The 12,217-nt window shown below is 51.1% G+C and overlaps 1 protein-coding gene across 1 annotated transcript in view; it reads right to left on the bottom strand.

Annotated features, from left to right (window-relative positions):
• The window catches only part of GAS6 (growth arrest specific 6), a 45,426-nt gene extending 38,260 nt beyond the window's left edge, over positions 1-7,166 (bottom strand). The window contains exons 1-2 of the mRNA XM_073014540.1: positions 6,901-7,166; positions 6,643-6,809 (exon numbers count right to left, since the gene is read on the bottom strand). Of these exons, the coding sequence (XP_072870641.1) occupies positions 6,643-6,809; positions 6,901-6,991 (258 nt within the window). The 5' untranslated portion in view covers positions 6,992-7,166. The remainder of the gene's footprint in view (positions 1-6,642; positions 6,810-6,900) is intronic.
• Between the last annotated feature and the right edge of the window lie 5,051 nt (positions 7,167-12,217).

Below are 12,217 nucleotides of genomic sequence, written 5' to 3' on the forward strand. Positions count from 1 at the left end.
CCGGCCTGCCTGTAAACACTGTCATGCATTTCCCACAAGTGTAAAAAGGAAGTGAACAGTATCTTCCAGGTGTGGTGGGGACGGTCCAGGCACACCCAAAGCCCACTGCGCCTCCCTGAGAGCTCCCGCATCCGGGCTGCCCTCATTTGGAGTGGGCAGGAATGCCAAACTGCAGCCCTCTCTGATTCTGCAGGGATAGTCAACTTAGCAATTCTGAAAAGAATCAATGTTGACTCAGAGAGTGGCTTTACTGTACTGCGGACAGTCGGACCTGGATGGGAGCCGGTCCCAGCCTGGCCAAACGTTGGGCCTTTGTATGCTGAGAATCCGGCCACTGCAGTGACCGGCCCAGGCTCTCTGAGGGCTGGCTGGGTCAAGCTGTGTGTTCTCCATGGAGCCCCAAGTTCCCAGGCGAGGTCGTCACACAACTGGGTCTAGCAGGTTTGTGGACATATGTGGAGAAAATGTATTTTCTTATCATAGGCACTAACACTGGAAGGAAAAAAATTTTACCTATAATTTGAAAACAGAGCCCAAGAAAATTAGTAGGACATTAGCCAGGCGCGGTGGCTCAAGCCTGTAATCCCAGCACTTTGGGAGGCCGAGGCGGGCGGATCACAAGGTCAGGAGATCGAGACCATCCTGGCTAACACGGTGAAACCCCGTCTCTACTAAAAATACAAAAAAAAAAACTAGCCGGGCGAGGTGGCGGGCGCCTGTAGTCCCAGCTACTCAGGAGGCTGAGGCAGGAGAATGGCGTAAACCCAGGAGGCGGAGCTTGCAGTGAGCCGAGATCCCGCCACTGCACTCCAGCCTGGGTGACAGAGCAAGACTCCGTCTCAAAAAAAAAAAAAAAAAAAAAAAAAAAAAAAAAAAAAAGAAAATTAGTAGGACATTAACGAGGCTCAATATAGTTTCCTATTTCTTTTGAATATTATACTTTTAATCAACACCAGTCAGTCAGAGCAGACAGTGCCTCTGTCAGAGTGAAATGCAAAACGGATACTGTTCTTAATTCACTCTACTTCCAGTTCCCCTTTAAAATTTATTTTAAAACTTTTAAAGTGAAGCTTTCACTTGGTCAGGGTGAAAATTTACACACTAGGATTGCAATGAAATCACTGGAATATAAAAACCATGGAAGAGTCCAGAGCATTTCCAACATCAAATACGAAACCCTTCAACAATGAGCTTTGCACTGGAGACACAGCTCTCAATTTTAACCTTAGAAAACAGGGAAAATGAAGCATGAGGAAACCTGGATGCCTGTCAATGGCTCTGGGGTAAAACCATAACCTGGGAAGCGCTCGGCATGCCCCAGCTAGCAAGCTTAATGCCCCTTTACTCAGAGTCTCAAGAAAGAAACCATAAGCACTTGCTTCCTAAAAGGGTGTTTTGTTCCTAAATAACAAAGGGAGACGTTCAGCATTTCTCAAAACGTCTTTAATTAGAGTTTTCCACAGATGTGACGCTCTCCGGCTCGGGTGAGGGTGTCGTGTGCAGGGCCTGGCACTCAGCTGCCTCTGAGAAAGCCCTGGGGGAGCCTGGCACCAAGTGCCTGCAGACGCCCGGGTAGAAACAAGCACCTGCACAGGTGCAGGCACAAGAAAGGGCTGCAGAGCCAGCATGGAAGACGGCCCTCAGAGGAGGCCAGGCCCTGGTCCCCCTGCCAGCCTGCAGGCCTCAGGATGGGCCCAGGAGGAAAGGCCTTGGCCACAGGGCTCCGGCCCCTCAGGCAGGGGGCTCTGGGAGTGGAGAGACCCTGGGAGTCCGAGAAAGCTGGGGCCACAGAGCCCCGGGACCCTGTCTCAGTTTTTAGTGATCCTGATGCAGCTGTCAGTGGTCTTCTGACCCCAAAGTTGTGGAAAGAGAAAAGTGTGTGAGAGGGTGCACATGTGTCTGCGTGTGTCTGCATGCATGTGGCTGGGCATCCATGTGTGGCTGTGTGTATGTGACTGTGTGTACGTGTGTGCATGTCATTATGCATGTGTGTACAAGTCTGTCAGTGTGTGACTGTGTGTATGTCTATGTGAATGTGTGCATGTATGTGTACGTCTGTTAGCATGTGTGCACCTGTGTATATGTGTGCATGTCTGTGTGACTGTATGTATGCCTATGTGAATGTGTGCATGTATGTGTACATGTCTGTTAGTACGTGTGCCTGTGTATGTGTGTGCATGTCTGTGTGTACGTATGTCTATGTGAATGTGTGCATGTATATGTACATGTCTGTTAGTATGTGTGTGCCTGTGTGTGTGCATGTCTGTGTGTGTGACTGTGTATATGTATGTCTATGTGAATGTGTGCATGTATGTGTACATGTCTGTTAGTATGTGTGCGCCTGTGTATGTGTGCATTTCTATCAGTGTGACTGTGTGTACCTATGTCTATGTGAATATGTGCATGTATGTATACATGTCTGTTAGTGTGTGTGCCCGTGTATGTGTGTGCATGTCTGTGTGTGACTGTGTATATGTATATGTGAATGTGTGCATGCATGTATACATGTCTGTTAGTATGTGTGCCTGTGTGTGTTTGCATGTCTGTCAGTTTGTATGACTGTACATATGTCTGTGTGAATGTGTGCATGTATGTGCACATGTCTGTTAGTATGTGTGTGCCTATCAGTGTGTGTGACTGTGTGTGCGTATGTCTATGTGAATGTGTGCATGTATGCATATGTCTATTAGTATGTGTGTGCCTGTGTGTACGTGCATATATATCTGTGTCTATGGGAACATACATACCTGTGTACATGTGTCTGGGTAGGGGGGTGTGTGTCCATTCACACCTATATCCATGAGTCAGCACCTATCTGTGCGGGTGTCCATGTGTGAATGTGTGCATGTGCACATGTATCTGTGGGATGTGTGTGGGAGTGTGCTGCAGCCTCTGTCAAAGCAGGGCAGGGGAGGTCTCAGCCTGGCCATCATCTTCCCCACCAGGCGCCCCCACATTGTACAGCCCTCCCCTCCAACTGGAACCTCCCGTTAAGCCATCCCAACATCTGGGCCTGTGTCCCAGCCAAGTGGCTGTCCCCAGGTGGGGACTCAGAGGGGTTTTCATTTCCATACAGGATACTCCTTCCCTAGCTGTTCCTAAAGAATCCACAAGGTCAGGGAAAAGGTGCTTGGAGGGCACATGCAATTGAGGATGAGCCAGCAAGTTTCAAAACGGATACACCGACATCCCTTGCAGAGAATTCCTCACCACCAGCAGTGGAGAGAAGAGAGAGAAACACAGAGGGAGACAAAGAAAGAGAAGGGGGAAGGGAACCTGGCCTCGGAGCACAGGCCTGGCCACATGTCGTGCAGGTGCAGATGCAGGTCGGCTAACCCAGGTTGACCCTCAGGGAAGGCCACCAGCGCTCGGTGAATATCGTGCTTTGTATCTCAAATAAAGCCAGGTGATGGGATCAGGAACCACAGCCTGGATGATGTTCCTGCACACAAGCCGGGGATCAAAGTGCACAAACAGGCTCCCAAGCAGGCACCGGAGGACCTGGGCGTTAGGGCTGGGCTGGGATAAGTCTCTAGTCTTGGATCCTTTCTGGAATCGAGGGGTGATTACAGAGATCTTAGCAGGCCCTGGAACCTGATGGCCTTCAAGGATTTAGTAAAAAGGCACTGGGCCTGGGAAGCTTTAGCAGAGACACAGTGGGGAGTTACCCAGTCCTCTCTGAATTAGAAACTCGGGCAAGGAACCCAGCAGGGAGAGGCAAGGCCAGGGAGGGAGAATAACAATATAAAAAGGAAAACAAGATAAGGAGAAGGTCTGGGCGGTGGAGGCCCGTGGGGGCGGCCCAGCCTGGAGGAATGTCGGGGGAGGGGCACGGCTCCAGCAGAGAGGGCTGGGGAGGTGGGAGGAGTGTCCCTTCCAGCAGAACAGGGCTTTAAACCACAGGTGTGTGGTGAGGGCCAGAGCATGGGAGGGGTGCTGGGCTTAGGATCCGGCTGCTGAAAGGTGGGGGTCTGCAGAGCGGGCGCTTCCGGGAAGAAGGCGCAACCAGGAAGCAGCCCCAGCTTGAGGCAGTGGGACACGCTGCAGGCAGGTTAGCAGATGGGCAGGTGGGCACACAGGTTAGCACACAAGTGAGCTTGGAGCCTGGGAGGGGTGCTGTGCTTAGTATTTGCCTGCTGGAAGGGTTGCAGAGCAGGCGCTCCTGGGAAGAAGGTGCAACCAGGAAGAAGCCCCAGCGAGGGGCAGTGAGACACGCTTCAGGCAGGTTAGCAGTTTAGCAGGTGGACATGAAGGTGAGCACACTGGGGAGCTGGCTCCAGCTGTCCCTTCCCTCCCTTGTAGGAGGCTGCCCAGGGAAAACAGGCAGGGCTGGGTAGGTGCATGTTAACTAACAGCGGCCAGGCACTTCCCACATCCTAAAATGGCAGGGGGCTGGGACCACCTTCCCCACAACCACTCGTGGAGGACCACACATCAGGACCCGGGCCTGGGGAGGCCAGGGGCCCGAGGATGCTCTGACAGTCACCACGGCCAGATCCTGGTCAACTCGTGAGCTCAGGCCACAGCCCTTGTCCTCAATCAGCCTCACCGCACAAAATGTAAAGCAAGCGACATTTCAAAGACAAGGAGCCCCTGGCCTTTGACAGGGAGAAGTTCATGGATGATTTTCATGCGTTTGCAGGAAGTTGTGCTTGGACGGTTCCCTCGGGCCTGGGGTCTCCCAAGGGTGTGGCGGAGGATGCAGTGGAGACTAGGGTCCCAGGAGGGGTGGGCCTGGTGTGCTGGAGCCGGCTGGGACTCAGCCAGCCTCTGGACCCTGCCCCTGCTCCAACCAGGCTCTCCCCAGCATCCGCCTGCCTGCAGGAACCCGAAACAGAAACAGACAGCAAGCTAATGGCCAGCTCCAAAAACCAGAGGCAAAGCGGGTTATCATTTGGCATGGGGGCTGGGAAGGAGGGCAGAACTCTGGGCACGAGATGACGCTGAAAGGAAGCCGGCAGAGGCTGCTGGGGCCAGGCTGTGAAAGGACGGGAAGGAGGCCTCCCCAGCATCAAAGCCACTCAGCCACATGCAGAAGGGTGAGGGGGACGGACATGCCAGCACAGAAACCATCTGACCCAACTGCAGTTGTATTAAAGTGTTGGGATCCTGAGTGCTGTTTTCATTTTATCTTCATTTCACACCTTTGTAAATGAAGTTATTAAATTAAAATTGGAAAACCAGGTAGGGGACTGACTTGGGAAGAACAGCACAGTACCTCCAGGCCGCCTTCAGTCTAATTGACATGGGCCCTGCGTGTCCAGGAGGACAGTGAGGAGGGGCTGCAGCGGGGCCTTGCAGTGCTGCGCAGAGCGGGCACCGTGGGGTGGGGGTGAATCCTGCTGCCCTTAACTCCCATCACCAGCACGCCCCATGCTGCAGTCCCTGTGCACGCAGAATGTTCAGGGTGAGGACGCTGTTGGAGGGCACTACACCAGCCACACGACCAAGCCCACGGCTGGGCGGCGAATCCGAGCGACCAGGGCACACAAGCCCACGCTGCTTCGGCCAGCGGCGCAGGCCAGGATTCATCATTAAAGAAACGGGAAAACAGAGAGGCCTGGGAGAGCGACCAGCTAGGCTGCACTGAAGGAGGGCACGGGCCTGTGGGGCTGTGAGTGCTGAGAGTAGCCGCCTGAGAACAGCCCCAGGTGCGTCATCTCTGCAGGGATGAGCTATGCCCACAGGTGCACAGCGGCCATCTGACAGCCTCAGAGCTTTCAGAAAAGCAGATAGATCTAAGAGGGCTCAAGTCAACCACTAGAAATGTAAGCGGAAACAGGCCTCCATGGGTCATCCTGAACCACTCTTTCATCTCAGGTGACATTTAGTCCACCCCAGGAGAATTCCTTAAAAGGAACATTCCAGTAGAACTGACTGTGAAATCACCCAGACTTCAGGGCGGGAGGGACGTCAATGGGAATCCACACCTTCTCGGACTTTCCAAAGTCACCCGCTCCCCGAGCCCGCAGGATAGAGTGGCCAGGCCGTCCTCACACGGCGGCTCCTGCGGGGGCGGCCCCAGGTTCCCCGCCTCCTCCAAGGACATTCCTAACCGAGGTGCCGCGGCCAGCACCGCCGGGCTCCTCAACGCACCCGCTGCCTTTGGGAGAACACCTGGCAGAAAGGGGCCGCGGAGCCGCCCTCCCCTCCCGCAAGCGGCCCCGCTCGATTCCTGGAATCATATTTTTGGACCTGCTGCCGCAAGCAGTTCCCGCCCTCGGCCCTTTCAATTCCTCTTTCGGGAGGGGACCGCTCTCCACCCCTCTCAGGAGGGCGAGGCGCGGCCCGGGGGTCCCTCACCTCCAGCCCAGCAGAGGGAGGGCCGCGGGGAAGCGGTCTGGGTTTTAACCATTGTGTTCCTTTCGCACTTTGGAAACGGACTCCCGGCTTCCCCGCGGGGAGGCGTCTGACAGCGAGCGTTTCCCGGACAGCCCCGCGGCGTCCCACCGGCCTGCGCGGGGATTCTGGGGTCGCCGGGGGATGGGCGCGGGGGACGCGGGGTGGGCCGGGACTCCTGGGACCCTGAGGCCAGGCCTCGCCGGGCGGAGCTGGGGGGCGGCGGCAGCGCTGCCCCTCGGGAGGGGTCGGAGGCGCGCGGGGGCCCGGGGTTCCCCCGCATCCCGCCCGCCGGCCGCTCACCGTCTCGGGGTCGTTCTCGAACACCTCCCGCGCCTCCTCGCGGGTGCACAGCTCCTCCATGCACTCCCTCTCCAGGTGGCCCTGCTTGGCCTCCTCGAAGACCTGGAAGGCGCGGCGCTGCCTGGGCCGCAGGAACTGCGTGGCCTCGCGCGCCGGCAACAACGCGGCTGCCCGGAGGGAGAGAGGAGGACGCGTCAAGCCGCGCCCGGAGCCTCCTCCCGCCGCCCGGGGACGGGGTCTCGGGCCCGCGGGACTCACCGAGCGCGCACTCCGAGGCCAGCAGCAGCAGCAGCAGCCGCAGCGGCGCGGCGCGCGGGGCGGCGGGCCCGGGCGAGGGCGAAGGGGCCATGGCGGGCCGGGGACGCGCGGTCAGAGCGCCCGGGAGGCCGAGGCGAGCCGCGGGCGCCGCGGGGCGGAGGCTCCGGTCATCCCGTCCTGGCGGCCCTGAAGGTCACATCGCGGCGGCGGCAGCGGCTGCGGCACCTCGGGCGCTCGGTCTGGGCGGGTTCGGGCGGCTGCGCGCGGAGAGGCGGTGGGGGCGGGACCAGGCGCGGGCGGGGCGCGGGTTCCCGGGAGGATCCGGGCGCGGGGAAAGCGGAGCATCCGGGACGCGGCGGGACTCTAGTGTCTCGGAAAAGGAGCGTCTCCCTAGGTAGTGGTTGTCTTCACTAGCGATGGGGTAAAAGGAGGACGCAATACCTGGTTCAACTTGAGCAGGTACATTTTGACCATATTCCAGGTGTCATGTGAAGATTTAAGCCTCTTTCCAACCCCCATTCCCCCCGAATCTACTGCATCCTTTTTGGAATCTTCATGCTTAAGCACATTTTGTCAAGACTTAAAACCTACCAAAGATTTTAAAGATGCACTGAGGTCAGATCCAATCCCACTGGGAGCCAGCGAGTGAAATGCGACGGTTTCCTTTTGTAATCTCTGTTTTTCGTAATGATGACATTCAAAATCTTGAGGTTTCCCAGTAGATATTTAAGCTGAAAGCAACATTGTGCTTGTCTTCAGAGACCAAGACTTTCTGGCTCTTGTCTTGGAATATTTCGCAAAGTCATAGGCAAAACACACACAAACGAACAGAATCAAAACACAGCAGACCACTCACAGGGGACCCGAAGCAGGCAGTTAGCCCAGCATCCCCCTGCTGCGGGGAGGAGGGAGCTTGGATACTCCTCTCTGGAGAATCTTGCTCTGGAAATCCCCACCCCCCAAAATGCAATGAAAAGGGGCAATGAGTCAGCACCCCACCCCAAATGGATGGCCATTCTGCTCAGCAGGCTCAACGCTGAGATTCCCAGGTTGCAGTTTCTCTTTGCTTTCTGTACTTGGAAGAATGGAATGGGATTGTTGGTAGAAATCTTTGAGGTCACTGGTTTGAAAGTGGGATTATGAGCATGAATATGTTTTTAGTTTTTTTTGTTTTGTTTTGTTTTGAGACGGAGTCTTGCTCTGTCGCCCAGGCTGGAGTGCAGTGGCGCTATCTCGGCTCACTGCAAGCTCCGTCTCCCGGGTTCACGCCATTCTCCTGCCTCAGCCTCCTGAGTAGCTGGGACCACAGGCGCCCGCCACCACGCCTGGCTAATTTTTTGTATTTTTAGTAGAGACGGGGTTTCACCGTGTTAGCCAGGATGGTCTCAATCTCCTGACCTCATGATCCGCCCACCTCAGCCTCCCAAAGTGCTGGGATTACAGGCGTGAGCCACCGCGCCCGGCCGAGCATGAATATGTTAATTTAGGCAAATGGAAAATGAATGTCCGTGGGAATGATCTTCAAAGAGAATTAAAATGGGATAGAGAAATCATCTATCTGCACCTGTGTCTGAACCAGAGCGGCCAGGCACTCCCATGTCAGCTAGTTACTGCAGCAGGTGGAGTAAGGAGTGCCCCTGGGCTTCTGCCCCGAAACCACCACGGCTACTTCAAAACAATATTTAATTTTCCTGCTTGTTCTTGAGAAGCACTGGTTTCAAAAATTGGATGGGGTGATACATGCTTGAATCAGTATTTACAAGGCTCCTAATCACTTCATCAGACAGATAATTCATTGAGCACCGGCTGGGTGCCAGGCAGTGTCTGAGGCACTTCTAGCCATTATTTCCCAAGGGTTCCAGCAGCCCATGGATACACTTCAAAGGGTGTAAGCTCCTAAAAATTGTTCGTAATTATTTTCTGCACATTTTTGTAGTTTTGGGGAAGAGAGTTTATGGAGTTCTTGCAATTCTCAGAATTATTTGGTCCCTTTGGGAATGAGCATCTCTAGCCTCTGCCTGTTCATCTGGGACACTCTGCCCCTCGGTGTGGGCCGGCTGCTTCAGGTCAGTAGGTATCAGAATGACCTCAGTTGGATGGGGCAGTTCAGGACCCCTGGCCTCCTTTTAGTCTGGACCCTACTCTTATTCCCCATATTCTCGATTCTCTCTTTCCACTGAGTTACTACCTTAGTAATGACACTGCCTCCTATCATGTAGAGACTTGGTTTGATAAAATGCATTCACATACAACTGCTCATTTTGGTTTCTATAACTGGGGAATACAGAAAGCACATGTGGGGTGCAATGAAGGATGTCTCCATTACCCCAGATAACTCCAAAATCCTTCACCTAGTTACCAGGGCAGGAAATTCGTTCTAAGGCAGAAATGGAAAATGAGTAAGAAACAATTTGGATGTGTTCCAAAAACAGAGAGAGTTGTCAGGCACTATATTATACAACCTGAAATAGCAATGGTGAAGTAGACAGTTCACCTCCACAGGGGGCAGGAGGAGGTTGGACCCAAGGCAATGGATGAATGGTTAACCAGTCTGTGGCCATGAGGTGGAAAGTTGTGTACACCTGTGAAGCCATCATCACAATCAAGTTAGGGAACATATCCATCACCCAAAAAAGTATTCTCATGCCCTTTGGTAATTCCTCCCTTCTAAATGTCCCCACCCTACCCCACATCCCAGTCCCTGTGCAAAACCGCTGACCAGCTTTCTATCACGATAGATTTGTTTGCATTTTCTAGACTTTTATATAAAAAGAATTATACTATATACACACTTTTTTGTCTTTTTTTTCACTTAACATATTTATTTTCAGAATCATCTATCTTGTTGCAGGTGCATTCTTTTTATTGCTCAGTAGTATTCCACTGTATGGATATAACACAATTTGTTTATCATTCACCCGTTGAGGGACATTTTACTTGCTTCTAAATTTTTACTATTACAAATAAAGCTGCCATAGGCATTCGTGTGTGTGTCCACTGTGTGGACGTTGTGTGCGCACATGCTTCCATTTCTCTTGGGGAAATATCTAGGAGCAGAGTGTCTGGATCACACGGTAGGTATCTGTTTAACTTTTTAAGCTGTTTTTCAAAGTGGTTATACCGTTTTACATTTTCACCATCAATGCATGAGGGTCCCAGTTGCTCCACATCCCCACCCATGCTTTCTGTGGTCACTTTAAAAATTTTTATTCACTCTAATATGTATATAATGGTATCTCATTGTAGTTTAAATTTGCATTTTTCAAATAACTAGTGATGTCGAACAAATTTTATTGTGCTTATTGCCGTCCAGGTATCTTCTCTGGTGAAACGTCTGTTTCAGTTTTACTTTATTACTTTTCCTTTACTTGGTGATATGGTTTGACTGTGTCCCCACCCAAATCTCATCTTGACTTCCCACGTGTTATGGGAGGGACCTGGTGGGAGGTAATTGAATCATGGGGGTAAGTCTTTCCCATGCTGTTGTCATGATAGTGAATAAGCCTTACAAGATCTGATGGTTTTAAAAAGAGGACTTCCCCTGCACAAGCTCTCTGTCTGTGCTTTCTGCCATCCATTTAAGATGTGACTTGCTCCTCCTTACCTTCTGCCGTGATTGTGAGGCTTCCCCAGCCACGTGGAACTGTACGTCCAAAATAAACCTCTTTCCTTTGTAAACTGCCCAGTCTCAGGTATGTCTTTATCAGCAGCATGAAATTGACTCATACACTTGGAATGTTTGGTTTTCCAATTGTTGAGCTGTTTGTTGAGTTTTAAGAGTTCTATAGCTATTTTAGAAGCAAGTCCATTATCAGATGTGTGGTTTGCAAATATTTATTTCCAGTCTGTGGCTTGTCTTTTCATTCTATTAAATGTGTCTTTAGCCAGGCATGGTAGTGGGTGCCTGTAGTTTCAGCTACTTGAGAGGCTGAGGCAGGAGGATTTCTTGAGCCCAGGAGTCTAAGGCTGGCCTGTGCAATAGAGTGACACCCTGTCTCCAAGATAAAAAGAAATTAAAGTGTCTTTCAAAGATCAGAATTCTTTTTTTTTTTTTTTTTTTTTTTTGAGACGGAGTCTCGCTCTGTCGCCCAGGCTGGAGTGCAGTGGCCGGATCTCAGCTCACTGCAAGCTCCGCCTCCCGGGTTCACGCCATTCTCCTGCCTCAGCCTCCCGAGTAGCTGGGACTACAGGCGCCCGCCACCTCGCCTGGCTAGTTTTTTGTATTTTTTTAGTAGAGATGGGGTTTCACCGTGTTAGCCAGGATGGTCTCGATCTGCTGACCTCGTGATCCGCCCGTCTCGGCCTCCCAAAGTGCTGGGATTACAGGCTTGAGCCACTGCGCCCGGCCTATAATTTTTAAAATTATTTTTCCTTTATCCTATTTTTGTCTTCATGTTTAAGGTAGGTTTCTTGTAGGTGGCATGTAACTGAGTCTTCCTTTTTTTAATCCAACCTGATATTTACCTTTTAATCGGGGTATTAGATCATTTTCATTCAATATAATTATTAAAATGATTTGGTCTCAACCTACTACCTTGTTATTTGTTTTCTATTACTCCCATTTGCTGTTTCTTTTCCTTTATTTTATTTTATTTTATTTTTTGCCTTCTTTTGGATTAACCAAATTTTTTATGATATAATTTTCTCCCTTGTTGGCTTATTCACTGTAGCTGTTTGTTGTGTTATTTTGGTGTTACTTTGTAATGTTTATTATACAGTTTTAACTTATTAGAGTCATCTGTTCACTTGCCGCAGTCTGTTTCTCTTTCTCTCTTCTCTTTATGTTGTTGTTTTCTTGCATTTTACTTCTATGTGTGTTATAAACCTTACAATACAGAGTTTTATTTTTTGCCTTAAACAATGCTTTTAAAAATATTTAAATAATGAGAAAAAATATATTTACTCATATCTTTATCATTTCCAGCACTGCTATTTCTTTGAGTAGATACAGACTCAGTCTGGTATCTTTTTTTTTTTTTTTTTGTCTGCCCCAACAAAAACTTTAAAATGTTCTTGAGCATATATGTGTTGGTGACACATTCTTTCAGTTTTTGTATGTCTTCAAAAGTTATTATTTTTCTTGAAGGATCTTTTTTACTGGAAATAGAATTCTAGACTGACAGTTTCCCCTGTGCCTTTTAATTTTAAAGACATTGCCCTCCTGTATTTTAGTGTATATTGTCTCCAACAGGAAATCTGCAATCATTCTCTTCTTTGTTCATCTGTACCTAATATCTTTTTCCTCCGGCTGCTTTTAAGATTTTCTCTTGGCCGGGCGCGGTGGCTCAAGCCTGTAATCCCAGCACTTTGGGAGGCC

Source organism: Chlorocebus sabaeus, chromosome 3 (genome assembly GCF_047675955.1).
Source record: "Chlorocebus sabaeus isolate Y175 chromosome 3, mChlSab1.0.hap1, whole genome shotgun sequence".
Lineage (NCBI taxonomy): Eukaryota > Metazoa > Chordata > Mammalia > Primates > Cercopithecidae > Chlorocebus > Chlorocebus sabaeus.